This window comes from Pelodiscus sinensis, chromosome 10 (assembly GCF_052426305.1).
Source record: "Pelodiscus sinensis isolate ZL-2025 chromosome 10, ASM5242630v1, whole genome shotgun sequence".
Lineage (NCBI taxonomy): Eukaryota > Metazoa > Chordata > Testudines > Trionychidae > Pelodiscus > Pelodiscus sinensis.
In genome coordinates this window covers 15,726,218-15,745,764 of record NC_143061.1, presented here as the reverse complement: position 1 = coordinate 15,745,764, position 19,547 = coordinate 15,726,218, and the positions used below count along the sequence as shown (strand labels likewise).

General features: G+C 40.9%; 1 protein-coding gene and 1 long non-coding RNA gene across 3 annotated transcripts in view; one reads left to right on the top strand and one right to left on the bottom strand.

The window, feature by feature from the left end:
- Nucleotides 1–19,547, top strand: part of LOC142830795 (uncharacterized) — a 63,732-nt gene that overhangs the window by 6,739 nt on the left and 37,446 nt on the right. The gene's annotated exons all lie outside the window — the stretch shown is intronic.
- Nucleotides 2,751–15,440, bottom strand: TNFSF10 (TNF superfamily member 10). 2 transcript variants are annotated; one of them, XM_006134627.5, is made up of 5 exons: nucleotides 15,002–15,440; nucleotides 9,225–9,377; nucleotides 6,670–6,715; nucleotides 5,755–5,847; nucleotides 2,751–4,970 (listed from the first exon to the last, which is right to left on the bottom strand). In XM_006134627.5, exons 1-5 carry the CDS (start codon nucleotides 15,125–15,127, stop codon nucleotides 4,519–4,521), a joined length of 870 nt encoding a protein of 289 aa, XP_006134689.1. In that variant the 5' UTR covers nucleotides 15,128–15,440; the 3' UTR covers nucleotides 2,751–4,518. The 2 variants fall into 2 exon arrangements, with proteins under 2 accessions (XP_006134689.1, XP_006134688.1); XM_006134626.5 differs by having other exon boundaries at nucleotides 2,752–4,970; nucleotides 5,755–5,871; nucleotides 15,002–15,436.

Here is a 19,547-nt window from a genome sequence, read left to right as displayed (position 1 = left end):
CTGGCCTTTCCTTCATTGAATGACAGATACCTAAAGGGTACTCTTCAAGGTTTTTGAACTGATCTGAGGCTATGTCTACATTACAGAGCTTTTCTGGGATACCGGAAGTATCACAGAAAAGCTCTGCCGTGTCAAAAGAACGCTTCCGCTTTTTCAAAACAATTTCCAAAAAGGAGGAAGCGTTCTTTCGGCATCTCTGTTTTCCTCATTTTATGAGGAATAAGGGATATTCCGAAAGAGGAGATATTTCTGATATTTGGCTCCATGTAGATTGGCCAAATGTCAGAAAAGCCTCTTCTGGAAAAAAACAAAACAAAACAGAAAAAGATACACAAATTGCAGTTCACAATTTGCGTATCTTTTTCTGGAAAAAAACAAAAATAAAAACCCCTTCAGTGTAGACATAGTCTGAATGGCTATATGGTCAAGCTCTTACTCAAACAATTTCACTGAAATCAATGGAACAACTTGTTCAGAGGGCTTGATCCTGTGAACACCTACACGCCGGCTTAACTTTATTAAGGGTAATCTCATTACAGGATTGGGGACTAAAGTATTATGCATTATGAGTAAGGGTTAAAAAATCTAGCCCTTTCTTAGCTAGACAAACCTGAATATCTTCCAGTGAAAACCAGATGCAATTTAAAGTCAGTGGTGACTAGTATGAAACTAGTATGAATTCACTGCATTCAAGATTAGGAAGCCACGAAATAGCACCAATGTCTCTAATGTGCAGTCAAAGAATTCTTAAGTAATGTTCAAAGGTAGGGGGTTTAAAACAAACAAAAGGATGTTTTTCTTCACGTAGTGCACAATCAACCTGTGGAACGCCTTGCCAGAGGATGTTGTGAAGACCAAGAATTTAACAGGTTTCAAAAAAGCAATAGATAATTTCATGGCGGTTAAATCCATCAATGGCTATTAGCAGGGCTCGACAATTAGGGAATCTACTTGCCCGTGGTGAGTAGATTTTAGCCCGGCACAGCGCTGCAGCGTGATCAGTGCATGTGCAGCATGCCAAACCACACGGCTGAAGGCTCACTGCTGCTTGTCAAGCCCTGGCTATTAGCTAGGATGGGTAGGAATGGTGTCCCTAGCTTCTATTTGTCAGAGGCTGGAAATGAATGACAGAAGAGGGATCACATGATGATTACCTGTTCTGTTCACTCCCTCTGGGGCATCTGGCATTGGCCACTGTTGGAAGATAGAATACTGAGCTAGATGGACCTTTGGGCTTATGTAAGGGACTAGTTGAGAAAGTATATAATGTATTTAAGGCACTGTTGTGCTGCAAAGCAAGTTTTTCCAGTAAGCAGTGGAGCAATTCATAGAATTGATTACCACTGAAATTAATATAAAGATTGAAACTCTGTTAACTGGGATTCTCTGGTTCAGCACCATCTATAGTCCGGCACAGATGTTGCAATACCAGGAGAGTTCTGTGGAGGACCAGTGGCAAGGACCCCTGTAGTGCCGGCAGGGCAACAGGCTGCCTGCAGCGAGCTGACAGCGTGGCTGGGAGCTGCTGTAGCTGTGGCTTGGTGGGGCAGGGGGCCATAGCAGTGGCGGCAGTGGCTCGGTGGGACAGGAAGCCACAGTGTGCAGTAGCTGCCTAGCAGATCCCAGAGCTGCAGTGCACGGTGGCTGCTTGGCGAGTTCCAGAGTGTCCCAGAGCCCTGTCACACAACTGCCTGGCGCCCCAGTATGTGGCTGCCCAGCAAGGCCAGGAGCTATGGCAGCGATGGCTGTCCGGTAGGGCAGCGGGGCAGCAGGAGGCGGGGGGCCAGCCAGGAGGCCAGTGGGACCGGGCCTGAGGGGCCAGTGGCAGGGGTCCAGAAACAAACTCTCCTGATCTGGCAAAATCGCTCATCCAGGATCGGTCAGGTCTCGAGAGTGTCGGACCAGGGAGGTCCAACCTGTATTCTACTCTATGTAGAAACAGCACACACAGATTGAAATAATGGTTTGGAATATCAACCTTCATGTGCTTCTTTTCTTCTAACCAGTCAAAGCAAATGATTATGGTAATTCTTTTCTTGCTGTCCATGGGTAAGGTAAATAGAATGACTGGTGTACCTACTTATCTGCCTTATGCAGACAAGACAAATGAGGCGACTGATGTAAATTAAACTCCTTTTGGCTGTAAAAAGGGTTGTAGGGTGAATGGCACACCTGTTTTTTTGTGTAGGCCACAGACAAGGTAAGTAAAGCTGTTTGCTGACTTTCATCACTTTATGACTCCTTATTCAATCTTATTATATCAAAAATACCGGGCCAAATTTTCTGCTGGCTTAATTGTATTGACTTTGATATACATCTGCAGAGAATGTGGTCCGTACTGCTTACTTGCCTGCTTGCTTTTCAGAAATATATGATATTTCCACTGAACCTGGGCTAGATATATATCTTGGCTGTGTCTAGACTACATCCCTTTTACGGAAAAGGGATGCAAATTAGACACATCGCAATTGCAAATGAAGCGGGGATCTAAATCCCCCCCACTTCATTTGCATAAACATGGCTGCCGCATTTTTCCGGCTCAGAGCTTTGCCGGAAAAAAGCGCCAGTCTAGACGGGGATCTTTCGGAAAATAAACCCTTTTCTGAAAGATCCCTTATTCCTTATTTTAAGAGGAATAAGGGATCTTTCGGAAAAGGGTTTATTTTCCGAAAGATCCCCGTCTAGACTGGTGCTTTTTTCCGGCAAAGATCCGAGCTGGAAAAAAATCGGCAGCCATGTTTATGCAAATGAAGTGGGGGGGATTTAAATCCCCACTTCATTTGCAATTGCGATGTGTCTAATTTGCATCCCTTTTACGGAAAAGGGATGCAGTCTAGACACAGCCCTTGTGTAAATTGGCGTAGTTCCACTAAAGTCACTGGGGCTTGGTCTACACTAGACCAGGCAGTTTCACAAAATGCATTGCTGGATTCAACTTACCTTAAGTGTCTACACTGCGGGAGGCTGATAGGAGCACATGCTCCTGTTGGCTTCCCTTACTCCTCACAGAATGAGGAGAACAGGATGCTGGCAGGGACTGCTCTCAGCATTTGATTTGGGAGTTTACACTAGACCTACTAAATCGAATGCTAGAAGATCAACCTCCAGAAGGTCGATCTTCTCCTTAGTGTAGACATGCTCTGGAGGTTTGCTGACTTACACTACCTGAAACGCCATCTGAAGATCTGGCTCTATTACTTATTATTAGCAATACTTTCACTTTTGAAAAAAAAATTCTAATCTTACAGCTAACAAATACAATATTCAACTCGGGTAGAAAAACACATGCTAAGTGGTCTTCCGCTCATAGTCTTGCAAATAAAACAAATTTTTAAACAGTATTAACTAAAATCAGCACATGTATCCTCTCTAGAAATGAGAATGTTTTTCAAATCTCATTCATCAAGCTCATTATTCTGTATCACATCACGTCCCATGGCTCCATACCCATCAACATAGAAAAAACATATCATACTTAATATGAGACAAATAATGTAGTACTCTGAATGCAACATTTAAAAGAAAACACCTGGATTCTGGATCAAATACTCATTCTCAGTAAGTATAGTTTGAGCATAGTGTAAGTCTGGTGAAATCTCTGCAGTATAAGATTAATCAACTAAGCAGATATGGAAATACCAAAATGTACTGAGAACTTGTAGTATTGACTTACTGATTTCAATGGCTCTGCTGTGTCACTTCATTTTTCTGTCACCTATACACTAACAAAGACAAAAAATAATCTCCTTATTCGGGCTGTGATCCCACACAGCACTTAAGCACATGTTTAACTAAGCACATGAGTTTCCTACTGATTTCAAATTGAGGACTCGTATGTGAAAGTTAAGTATGTGGTTAGATGTTGCCGTGGTTTAATTATTTGCTTGCCTTTCATTTTATGAAATCTATGATTGAAACACAGGACATGATCTTGCAAAGTTTTCTGAGGAGAGTAGTTCAACTGGAATCAGAGGGACTTCTGCTTCTGTAAAGATTATTCACAGGAGAATCAGCAGCATAGGATCCAAAGTGTAGTTCACGATCAAATCCGTTTTCCAACCTCAATCCAATCCCCTATGCAAGTCTATCGTCTCCATCTAGTCTCTGTGCAAATCCAACTTTCCTGCAAAGGGTCTGCCACAAATGAGGTTTTGAGATGCTTAGGTACAGTGATACGGGGAAATCTGGACAGTGCCTGGCTGCACTTGATCTGGTTTTAGTCAAAGCTATTAATCTTTGACATATTAAAATCCAGGCAATGCCTAGTATGTCTGGGGATTTGCTGTGCAATTATAAAAGGCACAGTACTGGGCAGCTAGTGTTCTTCCTTATTGACTTTCAGGATCATTTCTCAGAGCAATCAAACCTTTGATGTGATGAAATGATAGTGAGAATCTTGCACTGTCATTATTGTTTTGAATTCACTGTGTTGTCACAGGGGCTTCTGCCCACCTCTGCCATTTTTGATTATAGATTTTTAAAAATGATTCCTTTGGGATCTGGTTTTATGTTAATCATTCAGCTGATCAAAAAGGCTCCAAAAAAACTTGCTTCTTTGTCCATGTCAACCATGTCCTCGTTACTGACTGAGACAAAAATCTTATCATGCCTTTTGAGCTGAAATACTCCACCTTGATATATGGAGTAAAGTCCATATTCTGCCTTTTTAGACCAGCAGCTGGTTCTCGCACTTTTCATGAGCAGAATAGGCTCTGGATAAGTCGTCAGTTTGTAAACATACTGGACCATTTGCTTAGGGTTTCTAACTTGTGCTAACAAATCTGATTCTGAATCCTCAGTCTCGGGTTCACGGAATCGGAAGTAAGTTTGAGAGTAGATGTAATAAAACCCTGTTCTGGGTATGATTAACTCCCCATTTTTCAACTCCACGTTATAGAGGAATGAATGACCTTTCCTTGAGGACTCCCAGGTATTTATTTTCTGCCCAACACCTCTTCTGGATGAGGAATCTATGTGAGGGGAAAAAATAGAGAAGAATTCAGAGCTAAATAATGTTGCATGCAACAAAGTCCACAGTCTCCTAGACAGACGTTCAGACTGTTTTTCAAAAACTGAGTAAGAGCAATATGCCAGATCCTGCATCTATTGGCTTCAGATAGCACAGGATCAGGTCCAATCTCACTATGATTTCAAGTTTTAAAAGTAGAAATTCAGCATTTCACTTTGTGAGGACTCATTTTAATTCTGATCTTTGCATTTTTGTTCTTTCCCCATGTTGCCTGAAACACAGAAAGAAAATCAGGACCCATGTTGCTACGTGGTTACTGAGCAACACAATGTGAGACTTCTAACTGAATTCTGGGTTCTCCCCTAAGGTGTGAGAACCTTAGCAGGTTCTTCAGTAAATCTGATGGAAATGTCAAGTCTCTTCTATTTTTTTAATGTGACTATTGCTATAGTTTACTACAAAGGGAACAGAGTTAGGAAGAAAGATTATTTTGTTAAAAAAAAAGCTAAAGACACCGAAAGAAGGTGCATTTCCAGATATCCAAACTGAATGGGTTTAATACTTCTATTGGAGTGGGCTGAATAATTATTCTAACCAAAACTAGGGGGGAGTTAGCTGTCCAAAACCTTTCATTAAGTCCATGAGAAACAAGCAGAGAAGTGTGCCTATAATAATCAATCTGGTTATATTCACTCCTGGAAAATCATAAAGAACACCAATTCAGTGATTTTTCCCTATTTTTTTATGTATTTTTTTCCTTTAATCAATACAGCTAAGTATCTTACTTGATGTGGATAGAGAGCTCTTCTTATTGCTGCTTCCAGTTAAGTGAGCTGCTATTCTGTGTCCGCGGTTCTGAGATCCCTGTTCTTCACTTACTGGAAGAGTAAGAGAACGTTCAGCTATATGAAAACGAGAAATAGCCATTTTTAATCTCAGATTAGAATTAGAGAAACAATAAAGCCATTGTCATGTCAATGGAGATATGTGACTGTCTAATTACTAAATTGATAGTATTTGAGGATTTATGTGTTTGTCAAAATATTTTTATTTGACAAATCAAAGAGAGATTGAAGTGTAGTGGTTGTTACAGTCAAAATATCTCAGAAATGCTCTCTTTGAAATGCTTTTTAAAGCCTCTTATATGTTTTCCTGCCCAAACTCAGTGCCAAAATCCCTGCATTTACAAAATACCCTATACCAGAAAACCTTATATGCTCATGGAAAGGATCAATATTTTTAAGGTTAAATTCTATGTCTTCACCCAAGCAAAATTATCTCTGACTTTTTGAGCCAGAATGCTTCCTGATAGTTCTCCTGGGGTGAGAGGCTTTGCATCAGTTTCAGAGGAGTGCTGTGCCCAATCCTTAATTACTGTAGCTGCACAACAACTAAGAATCATTTGTTCTCTGAAGCACAGAGAGGGTAAATGGATTGCATACAATCACTGAATAAGGGACAGAAACAGAAGCCAACTCTAATATTCTAATGACTTGGTCACATTTTCTGACTGTTCAGTATGACTCTTAAGAATACTAACTCTAAGTTACTTATTTCCCATGCTTTGCTGAAGAACTGTACAACTGAGTAAGAAATTAGGAACTAGTCTCTACAATTTTAAAACACGTACACAACTACTGCATTAGGCGTCCAAGACAGGTGCTTTTCTATGTACTAAATAAAGGTTATATTAAAAATACCTTTCATAGCAGATGAAATGTTTTCCTCATAGTTTCTTGATATCATCTGCAAACATACATTAAGAAAATTGTTTTCTTTTTCTGAGAAACCAGTAGATCAGTTGCAAAGATGCCAGAAACACAACTGTCCCACAGACGCTTTATATACCACACCACTGAACAGACAAATTTTTATTTGGAAATGAAAGCGGACATCAAGGAGAAACTATCAATTTCTCACAACAAACTGTTTTGAAATAATTGTAAATATATACGACCAGATTGCAAAAGACTCACTCAACTGGGAATTAAAATTCTTTGGAAAATCTGGCCCCTGACTAAGCTCTCAATAAGGGGAAATATAGCGTTAATGGCATCAGATTCTGTTTGCAATTACTCTAGTGTCAATCTGGAGTAATTTGATTATGGAGTAATTCACAGGAGTTACTTCAGATTAACCCTGGTAAAACAGGTGAATTAGACCCAGGGGTTTTCACTAGGACCTCATTGGAGTCAATGGCAAAACTAAGGCCCTTATTGCCTGGCAGCCCCAGGAAATTGCAGCCTGAGCAATTACCCCATCCACCCCTAGGGATCTGGCCAACTTTCTGCACCACTTACCCTCTGCTCTGAGCACCTCCTCACATCTCAACCCTGATTCCTTCATCCCCTGCCCCCTCCCTTAAATCCCCCACATTCCTAAGCCCCTGCCCTGAGGCCCTTCTCAATGACCAGAGCAAAGCCAGGTAAATATGCTAGTATATATAGAACAGCAAGAATATGGCTGACTTAGTTACTATAGTAAAATCTCATATTCTGTTCTCAGGCAGCCTACCACAAAACTTAACATTCGACAGCTTGAAATAAGATTGATGTGGAAAGTTTTCATTCATAAATTTCCTGGCTTTCTTGGCTTTAAATCAGATTCCATCTTATTCTCATGTAATTTTGATGTTAGTTTTTTGTTAAGCAAAAATACTCCAAGCCATTACTGTTTCTTCACTAGTAGTAGCGAGGTAGCCGTGTTAGTCTGATCTTGCTAAAACAAAAGGAAAAACTATGTAGCACTTTAAAGACTAACAAGATGGTTTAATAGGTGATGAGCTTTCATTTCATTTCCATAATATGATCTGAGGAAGTGGTCTGACCCACGAAAGCTCATCACCTAATAAACCATCTTGTTAGTCTTTAAAGTGCTACATAGTTTTTCCTTTTGTTTCTTCACTGTAACTGATGGTTCCAGTCTCAAGGGAAGGGTATTCTGAATACACTAGCAAGACAGTATAAGCCACGGTGGCTCCTCTGCAGATTTTAATGAGAACAACAAAATCTTTGTCATCTCCATGGAAATGCAAGAGCTGCTGCCATTATCTGAGGAATACCAAGATTACAGAGTGTAATGGCTCTGGGATACCTTAATCTGCACTTCACTAACTTCACATATTTCTTTCTAGCATACTATTTACATGGATTTGGGGAGTAGCTACTATGCATATGCAGCAGTTGCTTCTCTAGGAAACATTCTGAAATCTAAGTGTTCTTCAGTGATAGCAGTATGGTACAGACAGATGAAGGGCCTTTCTTCCCCCACTATATTGTCTAATTGCAGGACTGCATTGGTGCAGAAAAATATTTATGAATTTTTCCATTGTAGAAACCTACCAAATTAATATTGTGAGCCAAATTCTGCCTTCAGTTATACCAGTATAAATTTGGAATAATTCCTTGGACTTCAGTTTAGGCCAATATAGACTGCCAGCACATCATTATATAATAATTAAATTACTATTAATTTACTAGATCAGTGGGTCTCAACCTAAACAGGTTGGCAACACCTTCCTTATTCAAAGTAAAACTTCAACATTACATTTTCAATAAAAGTATGAGCAAAAAAAGTATTAATGATAAGCCTATATAATTTTAGTAGTGTGGATGTGTGTATTTTAAATGATACAGACACAGAATACCTAACTTTGATGGGCAAGGATGTGGTGAATGGAAGGAGTGAGAATACCAGTTTAGATTGTAATAAAATTGTCATTGCTTCATGACATACCTGTTCTTTGTATATTGTGAAACAGGAATTGAAAAGTGGTTTTAAGATAGCAGGGACTATGGACAAGATTTTTGATCTTACACTTTTTACATTTTTCCATGTCTTGAGTGGAATCACTCCTGATTTACTAGTGTGAGTGAAAGGAAAATCAGGCCTTACATCTCTACGCTCTGCCACAAATGTGGAAAAGGGCAGACATTCTACATCGTGGGCATGCCAGACAAACATTAGTGAATTAAGACCTCTTTGAGACAAACTTGATAATATTTAGTCACCTGTATTTTCTGTCTTCTGAATACAATGACATTCTTGTAGTGAAATTTTAGGGGTAAATTTTTGTTCTCAGAAGAACTCCACTGAAAGCAGAATTCCACTATAATCTGGAATTGTGATTTGACCATTAAAATGCAAGGAAACCATTTGGGATTTGCATTTTACTTCATTAGTTGGAGCTTAACTCTCTGAAGCAATCTGGCTAACAAAGTTCCACTATTTGGTCTGTGTGAAAGTTCCAAATTACCTTTTTAATTATCTTTCCTAGTTGCCATTTCACTTGCCAGCAGGGGTCACTCTCTCTTTCTTCATTTTCATTTAGATCCACATTTCTCACAAAAGTTCCCAGATCTTCCCCAGTGAGACAAGCAATGCCACTCTTGGAATATGTGTCCTGGAGCTGTGGTAGAAAGCAGGCAGTACCCTAGTTAATTCACTGAAAGTACAGATATGCCATATTTCTAAAGCTCCTATGTTTAGAAAAACCCTTTCTATTTTAAGAAACACCAATATGCTACAGCAAGTAATGATTTATAGAGTTAATCCTGACTTCACATTTATTTAATTACAACCAGATACCTGATATGCAAGAATACTCTTACATTTTTATCTCTGTGGTCATAAACTGGATGTCCAGAATTCAGCTAAGTTTATGTATCTGCAATATTTAAGTCACTTATGTTGCAAATAATTTTATTAGCTCTGGCCTCTAACAGTTAGAATTTAGACATTTAGTTCCCTTACACAAGGGATCTTCCTTCAGTGAGGACTGAAAATAGCCTATACATCAGCCACTAACCCACTCTCCATCTCTGCACTTTGGGGAAGTTCCTTCCCAGAGTCAAACCTTGAAGCATGGTGATAGAAATGTAGCCGTATTAGTCTGGTGTAGCTGAAGTAAAATACAGGACTATGTAGCACTTTAAAGACTAACAAAATGGTTTATTGGATTATAAGCTTTCATGGGCCAGACTCACTTCCTCAGATCAAAAATATATATATATTTTTCTTTGATCTGAGGAAGTGGGTCTGGCCCACGAAAGCTTATCATCTAATAAACCACCTTGTTAGTCTTTAAAGTGCTACATAGTCCTGTATTTTGCTTGAAGCTTGGGGCATTTTCTGTAAATGTGAATTTTGAGGAAGCTGACATCCAGATCTTGTTCCATATATCTAAGTCTTGTGACTTGGGTCCATCTTTACATCATCTATCTAAAGAGAAAATTCCTTCTTCTGATGTGTAAAGAGTAAGAGTGAAACCAGGGCCTCACTGAAGTCAATGACAAAATTACCATTGTCTTCACTAGGGTCAGGAATTCACCTAAATAGTTTAAAATAGTAAAGAACAGAGTGAACAACAAAACCCTGCTGGGAGCTCTGCTGCAGCTGCAGGGAACATAACCATTATCAAAACTCAAGCTGCCACTTGTTGCTTAATGTAAGAATAGGTAATCTAAGTAGCCCAGAGTAAACAAACTCCTTGTCCCACTGAAATTCAATGAAACAAAATACAGGACTATGTAGCACTTTAAAGACTAACAAGATGGTTTATTAGATGATGAGCTTTCATGGGCCAGACCTACTTCCTCAGATCAAATAGTAGAAGAAAATAGTCACAACCATATATACCAAAGGATACAATTTAAAAAAATGAACAAATATGAAAAGGACAAATCACATTTCAGAACAGAAGTTCAATGGTTTATCATAATCATCATCATCATCATCATCATCCACAAAAGACATGTATGCAGATAAAGTTTTGCATAAACTTTGGACAGGAAAGACACCAGTGATCATGCAAAGCATTCAGGCTGGCTTCTTAATTGTTATAGTTTAAATACAATCCTACCTATGTTTAAGGATTTGGGGGAGCTGTTTGTTAATTTGCTGCTTCTGCAAGATAATTTACTTAACATGTCACCATTTCAATTATCTTTCAAGCCTGGAATATTCAGCATCAGACAACAGGGTGATTGTTTTCTGCCCCTCCCCATTCCCACGCTTCCAACCATTCCTTTCCTGTCTGCCTGAAAACAAAAGGAGGCAAGCCACAGAATTCTCACTTTAGCAGGATGGAGAGAATTCACTCATCTGACACTGCAAATCTTCTCTCAAACTCATAACCTTTATGCAGCAGCATCTACAAATCATTCATTTATTAATATTTAATAAAATTTAATATTAATAATATTTTAAATAGTAAATATCTAAAATGTTACCATATTCTACTGTCATTGATGCAAAGTGCTGTGACTGAGAGGACTCTCTCTTCAGGCTTCTGGATCATTACTGCAGAATAGGGTAGTACAGTTGAACCTCTCTAATCTGGCACCCTTGGAACCTGACCCATGAACTGGAGAATTTGCCCAACCATGGGAGGTCAATATTGTCTAGCAGCATTATCAACACTCCCACAGCTTACTGGACTCTTAATAGACATTTAGGGGTAAATTAGAGCTAAAATACAGCACAGAACATTGTACGCCAGGACCGGTGGCTGTAAACAGACTTTATGGGACCACCGGAATGTACGCCAGGACCGGTGGCTGTAAACAGACTTTATGGGACCACCGGAAACTTGGCTATACCCATGAAAAGTGAAGCATCTGCCTAAATAAAATCATGCCAGACTGTGGATGTTGCTGGACCAGAGAGTGCCAGACTAGAGAGGTTCAACCTGCATTTTTAATTCGGGATGTTGGTTAATTGAATTATCGTGTAACTGCATCAAATTTCAGCAGTTACACGACTATTTGATAGTCCCCAGGGCAATGCGCTCCCAGCCCCACTTCCACGGAGCCCCCTGCCACCCAGCTTCCCATGGACAGAGGCTGCATAGGCATCCTGTGGAGTAACCTCCGTCCCCAGGGAGTAATCTCTGTTGCTAGCACGGACAGAGGCTGCTCCATGGCACTGGCTCCCCCAAGCAACCGGCTCCTACCCTCCCCCACGGCCTCTGTGGGAGGGGGGGAGGGCAGGCAGCTCCAAGAAGCCAGCACGTGGTACAGTTGGCTTTGGCTCCCCATGTGTATCGGCTCCCACGCTGGTGCCTCTGACAGGCAGCAGCGAGGGGCAGGGTACAGCAACGGCTCCCATGCACGTCCGCAGGCTTCCAGTGTGGCTCCCCGCCTGCCTCCCTCAGCCTCCGCAGGGGTGTGGTAGAGGCGGCTCTGAGGCAGCAGGGAGGGGGAGTGTGTGTATTGGAAAGGATTAACTAATACACCCAGGGTTATCAATTAATCCTCTGACTACATGTTGACATCCCTATTTTTAATGTAAGGCTTCTTGGGAACTTTGTTTAAATGGATGGAAATGAGCCATGCTGATGTAAGCACTTTATACTTGTGTAATTACCGCCATGCCAGGGGGTTGGTTTTTAAACCAATATAGTTACATCGATATCAAAGTTGAGTGTAGACCAGCCCTTACAAGATCACTCTTACCAGATATAGAGACCGGGAAAGAAGAGGCATTTCAAAACTTTGCTCTTCAACTTGGAAACAATACAGGACAGTACTGCCATTTATGCTTTTTGCTTTTGTCACGCTTAGCCCTTAAGAGAACTTTACTGTACTAATACCTTGCATTGCTGCAGCATCTTGCATCCACAGAGTTGAATGCACTCTGCAAAACACAAGTGTGGCAAGGAAGTATTTTTATTCCCATTTGAGGGCTTAGGGAAACTAAGTTTGATCAAATGATATTTGTACAGCACTTTGAGATCCATGGAGGGAAGGTGCCAGAAACATGTTAACTGGAGTATTATTAGATAAATATTTTCTAAGGGCAACATCTGGATTATGTTTTTAAAGCAAATTAAGTCTGTTCTTTCACTGTCCTATATCCTGGATGTGTAATCAACTACCATGCAGACTGGGACTGAATCACTGCTTTTCAGCACTCCCCTCCCATAAAACAAACTAGGCTGTTCTAAAAGCTTTATCCATCTTATGAACAACAGATGGTTACATTTAGTTAATCAGATGCATACAGATTAAAAAAAAATACTTCACATTACATAGTTTATTAATTTGTACTGACCACTTAATGGTTCTCTGACACATGACTAATGGTTCTCTGACACATGACTAGTGATTATTTGCAGAAGTCTAAAAACACAGAAATTATGAAACGGCAAAAAAGGAAAAAGAGGGACCAGGCTCACTGATAACCAGTACTAACCATAAATCACATGTACAAATTAAGGTAAACTGTATTTACAGTTCTAATTTAGCAATACCTTTTATCTGTGTATAGGAAAACATAAGGGCCATGTAGAAGAGAATCACCATATAATGTTCAAAAGCTTCAGAGAGGTAAACAAGTTAGTCTGTAACAGGAAAAACTTTAAAAACAACAAACAAGTCTAGTAGCACCTTAAAGACTAACAAATAAGTAGATGGTATGCTCATACCACCAGCTACATGTTTTGTTAGGCTTTAAGGTGCTACTAGTCTATTTGGTTTTTTTTAAGTTTTACCAAATAATGTTATGCAGCTATCTAGGCTATTTCCAATCCAACACACATTCCCTTCTAAGTGATGGGAGTTAGCCTTCACATCACAAAGGGGCCGAGTTTTCCTCCTGCAAGAGTAAGAGTTAAGTCTGAGGTGAGGTAGAACTTGTTGGACGAGGGTTAGTCAGGATAGTAGAGTAGCTCTTCAAAAGACCAAAACACACATTTGGAGGAAAAGCAACTAGGAGAAAGTGCTGTGGTTACTAATTGCTCATGTTGAAAAGTTTGATAACAAAGAACTTTGAACCAAGTACATGAGGGTTGGAACAACTTTGTGTACATTACTCTTTGACTGCCAGTACAGTGTAACCTATTTTCATAAGAAAATGTGATATTTTTGTAGATCCCTAATCTTATTCTCACCAAATATGAAGATTCCAGGCATGTCTTCAGCTTTATACACTCAGGAAGTCTGATACTGATTGGCCAGTGGTGCAAATCATTTAATAATAAGAATTTCACAAACTATTTGATTTAGCCACCTCAAAAGAAGCTGCAAGTACAGTACTACTATATTTTACAGGTGGTAAATACCATTTTATATTTATACAGCACCTTTGAACTGCAAGGAGCTCATAACCCCTCAGAAATTATATACCTAGGGTACTGCTGGCATACAGCCACTTTTGGAGCTAGGCTCAGCACCTAGATGGGCACCACACTGTAGTGGGGGGGGGGGGGAGGAAATGTTGATGGACACACAATTGCTGAACTGATACTTCTAAGATATGAACCTTTCATTGCAGGGAAGTGTAAGCCTTAGCCCATTAACCAGACATTCCCCCTGTTCACTGCGTGGGGGTCAATGACCAGCTTGTGGGCTGCCTGAAATTCTCTCAGACTTAGTCATTGTCTGAAAACAAACTAGTGTTAGTGGGAGATTTTTTAAAGGTATTCTGACCGTAGATTTTCTAAATGCATTATTTGCCAGTGGATTGCATGACTCTGCTGTGAGAAAGCTGGCTGTACTGAGCCCTGAGAGCAAACTCATGCTCCAGCAGTGCTGACAAGGCACAAATTGGAGGGAAGAAAGAGCAACGTTGAAACATTTCTAAAAAGCATATTTCTGTTTGGGGAGGGGGGAACCCAAAAGTATGAAGTGGGTTTTAAAAACTTCTCTCTTCTCGACCTTCATATTCTGCAGAAAAAGCTAACAGCCTCAACCAAGCAGCAAAACCAACCCAACAGTACCCAACTCTTTGTCTTACAATGAAAGCAAAAGCTGACTTTCTCATAGGCTTTCCTGCTAAAATAAACACACCGTTCACCTAGAGCCCCCGTAAACACTGGGACTTTGGCCACTACCGTGAGTGGGAACAGGATCAGTCGTGTAGGAACATAAGCAACCTTCTTTTAAACCAGACAGGGCAAACACGAGACATATTTTTTCTTGGATAGAGCTGCAAGGAGAGCGAGAATGAGGCACTGCCTGCAGGCTGGCGAAATCAGCCTGCAGACTGAGCAGCGGTGGTGCCAAGCAGCTAGGTCCCCGCAACGGAGCTTACCTGTTTCAGTTCGTTAGTGAAGTAAAGGAAAGTAACCGCCACGCAAATGGTCTGCAGCAGCACGGCGAAGATCAGCACAAGCCCACAAGTCTGGCCAGTGCTGGGGCCAGCCTTAGGCAGCATCATAGTGGTCGTGCAGTTGCACAAGAAGACTGGGCGAGCGAGCAAGCCAAGGGAGGTTGTTGTTTGCTCTGTCGAAGGTGGAGCTCTTCCTGGTTGAGCAGAGCTGCAGACTCTTGTCTCTCCTCTACCCAGAGGATTTCCCTGCTGCTGGCTGATCTCCAGAAAATGGGGAGGGGAAAGAGGCACAACAATCCTACAGCTAAAGTTTGCACGTGAAAAGTTCAGCCACAAAAATCCAAAATTTCGTGTTTGTAAAACCAGGGTGTCCTTGAGCTCTGCTTTTTTTTTTTCGCTGTATAGACAATACTGTTGGAAAATAGGTGGGGAGGCTCATTTAAATGCTATTCATGTTTCTTCATGTAACTCGATAGCTTTTGAATAGCGACCTACCTCTTTTGCAATCCTTTCCTTGTTCCGTGTAAAACTCTAGTGGGTGGGGAGAGCTTGTCTTGTTTCCCCTCCAACTTTCCTATTTAAACTCTAAAAACTGTGTCTTTTCCACTCTGACTTTGTTTATACTAACAAGTTGGAGGTGCATAGTTAACGCAGTGCAGTGCTCCTTCATGTGGATGCAATTATTCTGCTAGGATGGTGCTATAAAGAACTACCCTTATGGGAAGCCACTTTCCTACCAGTATAACTGCATCTCCAAGCTAAGTCTACACTACCGGGTTTTTGTGCACAGCTGGCAGTTTTTTACACAAAAACCTGCGGAGCATCCACAGCTCAAGCGCGTTTTTGCACAAGTAAATCTACAGTAAATCAAAAGAGCAGAGGGGTTTTGTGATGTAGGTATTCCTCTTTCTACAAGGAATAATTCCTTTTTGTGCAAGAGTTCTTGTGCAGAAAGGTATGTGTGGATGGGCAACGGGTTTTTTGTACAAAAAAAAAAACAATCAAAAAAAGCACAGGTACTCTGGTGGCTATTCTGTGAATAGCAATCAGAGCTTTATTTCGAGAGACCGTCCATGCAATATAGACTCATAGACTTTAAGGTCAGAAGGGACCATTATGATCATCTAGTCTGACCCCCTTGCACAGTGCAGGCCACAAAATCTCACCCACACCTCCTAGAATAATCCTCTCACCTATATCTCAGTTATTGAAGCCTTCAATATGGACGTTCTCTTGCACAAAAGAGTATCGCTTTTGCTATGTGCTTTTGTAGTGTGGACGTGTTGTTGCGCAATAAGTTTTTACAGAAAATCTCTTCAGAAAAAAAACTTCTCACACAGGAAGACTGCAGTTTAGACATAGCCCCAGTAGGGACTTTACCATTATATGGCTAAAAAAATTGCATCCTTAACCAGACAGGTACTCCAGGGACAACCTTGTATTTGTTCAGCACAGGAGAGAGCCCTACAAGAAATCCGTGGGCACTACCTTTTCTTACTGATGGATTGAGCCAGTGAAGCTGTAGCAGAGAAATTTCAGTTTTACGGCAAGTGCAGGTCAAAACAACTCCTTGCCAGTAGGTGATTGGAAGCAAAAAGTCCATGTGCTAATGCGTCTGCATTCAGATTTTTAGTGTATCCCCCTTTGTTTGGAAACTCATCCCATTTCCAGAAAAAACAAGACTCTGCCCAATGTTTATTGTCCAAATAGAGTGGAATTGAAAGTGCAAGTAGAATGGATTTCACAGAAAGTTGTAAGATAGGGATTCATTCTTCATCTTGCACTGTGAGCTTCTCTCTGGCCTCCCAACAGTCTTCTCCCAAATCTTCAGAGTTAAAGGGACTAGTCATGCCAGTAGAGTTACTCATGTAAGTGTCTGTTAGAAACAGGTCCTTAAAGTGCAAGCTTTCCCTCTCCCCCAGGGTGGAGGCCTGGCATCAATCTCTGCTGCTGCTCTGCATTATTAGGGGATTGAGCAAGCTCACCTGTGCACCAGCTGCATGCAGGCTCCCCAGTCCCCAAAAACTATAGAGTTGAAGTGGGGGTTGATGCTAGGACCTGGTGCAAGCTGGGATTGAGCCAGCCTGCCTGCATGCCAGCTCTCCGGTCCACAAATAATGCAGTGCTGCAGTGGGGTTGATGCTGGGACCCAACGCGAGCCAGGACTGAGTGCTTTCACTGCTAACCCTTATCAATTAATCATATAGTTGGCAAAAAAAATTTGACTACACAATTAACAAATTACACACTTCTTAACATTCCTATTTCTGACTGTAATCAGTTTATATTGCACATGTGAAATGTACAGGTTTGCAAGTTCAGAAGGTACAAATGACGATTCTGAGGGCATTGCACATGCATGGAAACTTCTGTGTCACATCACCTGAAAGGAACTGTGCAAGTTTTCACATTCCATTTCTCTAAAACACTGTTCTGCGCTTTTGTGCACTGAAGTAGCTCATTTGTAAATGCAATATACCTGATCAGCTTCTGCCTCGCTGCAAAGTAAACCCTCTGTCACCCCATTCAAGCCTGTTCATTGATCCATGCATGGGACTTTAATAAGGGATAAACCTCATTCTCCTCTCCCATGATATTGGAAGAAACCCAGGTACATAAGATCTACATTACTCACCAAGAAAACATTCTGGCTTTGCAGCTCCAATAGCTTTTCTCTAGATGTATGATCGGTAGGAATCTACAATATCTATGCAAATCTCTGAGGCTACCTCTAGATTACAAGCCTCTTTCAAAAGAGAGCATCTAGATTACAAGCATGAAATAGCGAGCCACTTTTTTGAAAGAGAGTCTAGATGCTCTCTTTTGAAAAAGCACAGATTGCATTCGATAGCACCTTTTTCGAAAAGGCGTTATTCCTTGTAAAATGAGGTTTACTGCGATCGAAAAAACTGCCTCTTTCTTTCGATTTACTTTTGAAAGAACTCGGCTGCAGTCTAAATGCAGATGAAGTTTTTTCGGAAAAAAGTCTACTTGTTTCGAAAAAACCCTGTAGTCTAGACTCACTCTGAGAAACATGCTGTTTCCCCTCTGTAGTGATAGCAGAATGATCATTTCATGCACATGTCAGAACCAAGAGGCCTGGAGGCTCATGTCTGCTGCTGCATTCATGAAGATGAATATCATTATGAATATATATTATTTGAAAACAACAAGTAATCCTGTGGCACCTTATGGACTAACCCAAATATATAGTCTCAGAGGGGTAGCTGTGTTAGTCTGTAACTTTAAAAACAACGAGTAGTCCTGTGGCACCTTAGAAACTAACAAAAATATGTACTAAGAGCTTTTGTGGGTGAAATCCACTTCCTCAAATAAATTGGAGTGGAACTTGCAGAAACCAAGATAGATGTATAACAGCAGAAATACTTGTCAATTGTAGGACCCGGGTTAATGAGGCTTATTGAGTGGGCTGGATGTGTCCCATATGTAGCTTTTGATGTGGAAATGGAGGTGGGAGAAATTTGTGTTTATGTATTATTTGATTTATTATTTGCTGTGCAGGAGCAGCTAGGAGTCATGGACCATGGCTCTATTATGCAGATGCTGAACAAAAAATGACCTGACCTAAAGTGCTTCCAATCTATGTACCTCCAAATGTCTAACTGGACAGTATCAGCCATGTGCAAATGAGGCAGACGATAGTAGATGTTCTTGCATATAGGAGCTCTCTGTATTGAGACCTCCTTTGTGACAGGGGGTATCCTGTTTTCTGCATTGACATTAGCATATGGAGAATTGGTGTCATGGCTGGGGCAGAGGAACCCAGCTGCTCTGGAGAAGGGAAAAGCACTATGCTGTGTTGTCATACTCTTAAGTTTGCACCTCTGGAGACCAGGGTCCAAATGGTACCCTCCTTTCTCCCTCCCCCCATCACAAGTGGAATGAATCATCTCCTTTTGGTACCTCAAGCCTTATCTATACAGGGCAAGTATACAGCTAAAGGTGTGATGTTAATGCCCTCAAGTTAAAGTGAATTAAGCCTCCGTGTGATGTCTCATTCAGGAGTAAAGAGGTCTTAAATCTCAGATGCTTAATCCTACTCCAGGATTAGTCCCTGGGTACAACTTGCTCTCTCTAGTTGTGAGAGCAAAGAAAAATGGATATGTATCTAGAACTGACCTCGTGTTGTTTAATTGGTACATGAACTCCTGATATGAATTGTCATAAATGGACCAAGGCCTATTTCAGTGACAGGGTAAATGTGCGGCTAGGGCTGAATTTTTAAGGCATTGTTTCAGTTTAGAAACCTGTTTCTTTCCTCACTTATGTGTGTAACTGCATTAAATGGACCTAATCCTGTTTTTACGCTGGTGTGAGGCAAATCAGGCCCTGGGCATAGCATATGCACGCACAGGAAACAGCCAAGGCTACACCCCTGACGGTAGTGTGTGCTTTCCTCCATGGTCAGGCAGTTCTTGGAGCCTCTTTCTGTCCTCCCTGAACCTTCTGCTGTCTTGTCTTCAGATAGACACACAAACTGTGATTTGAACCAACCTTCCTATGGTCA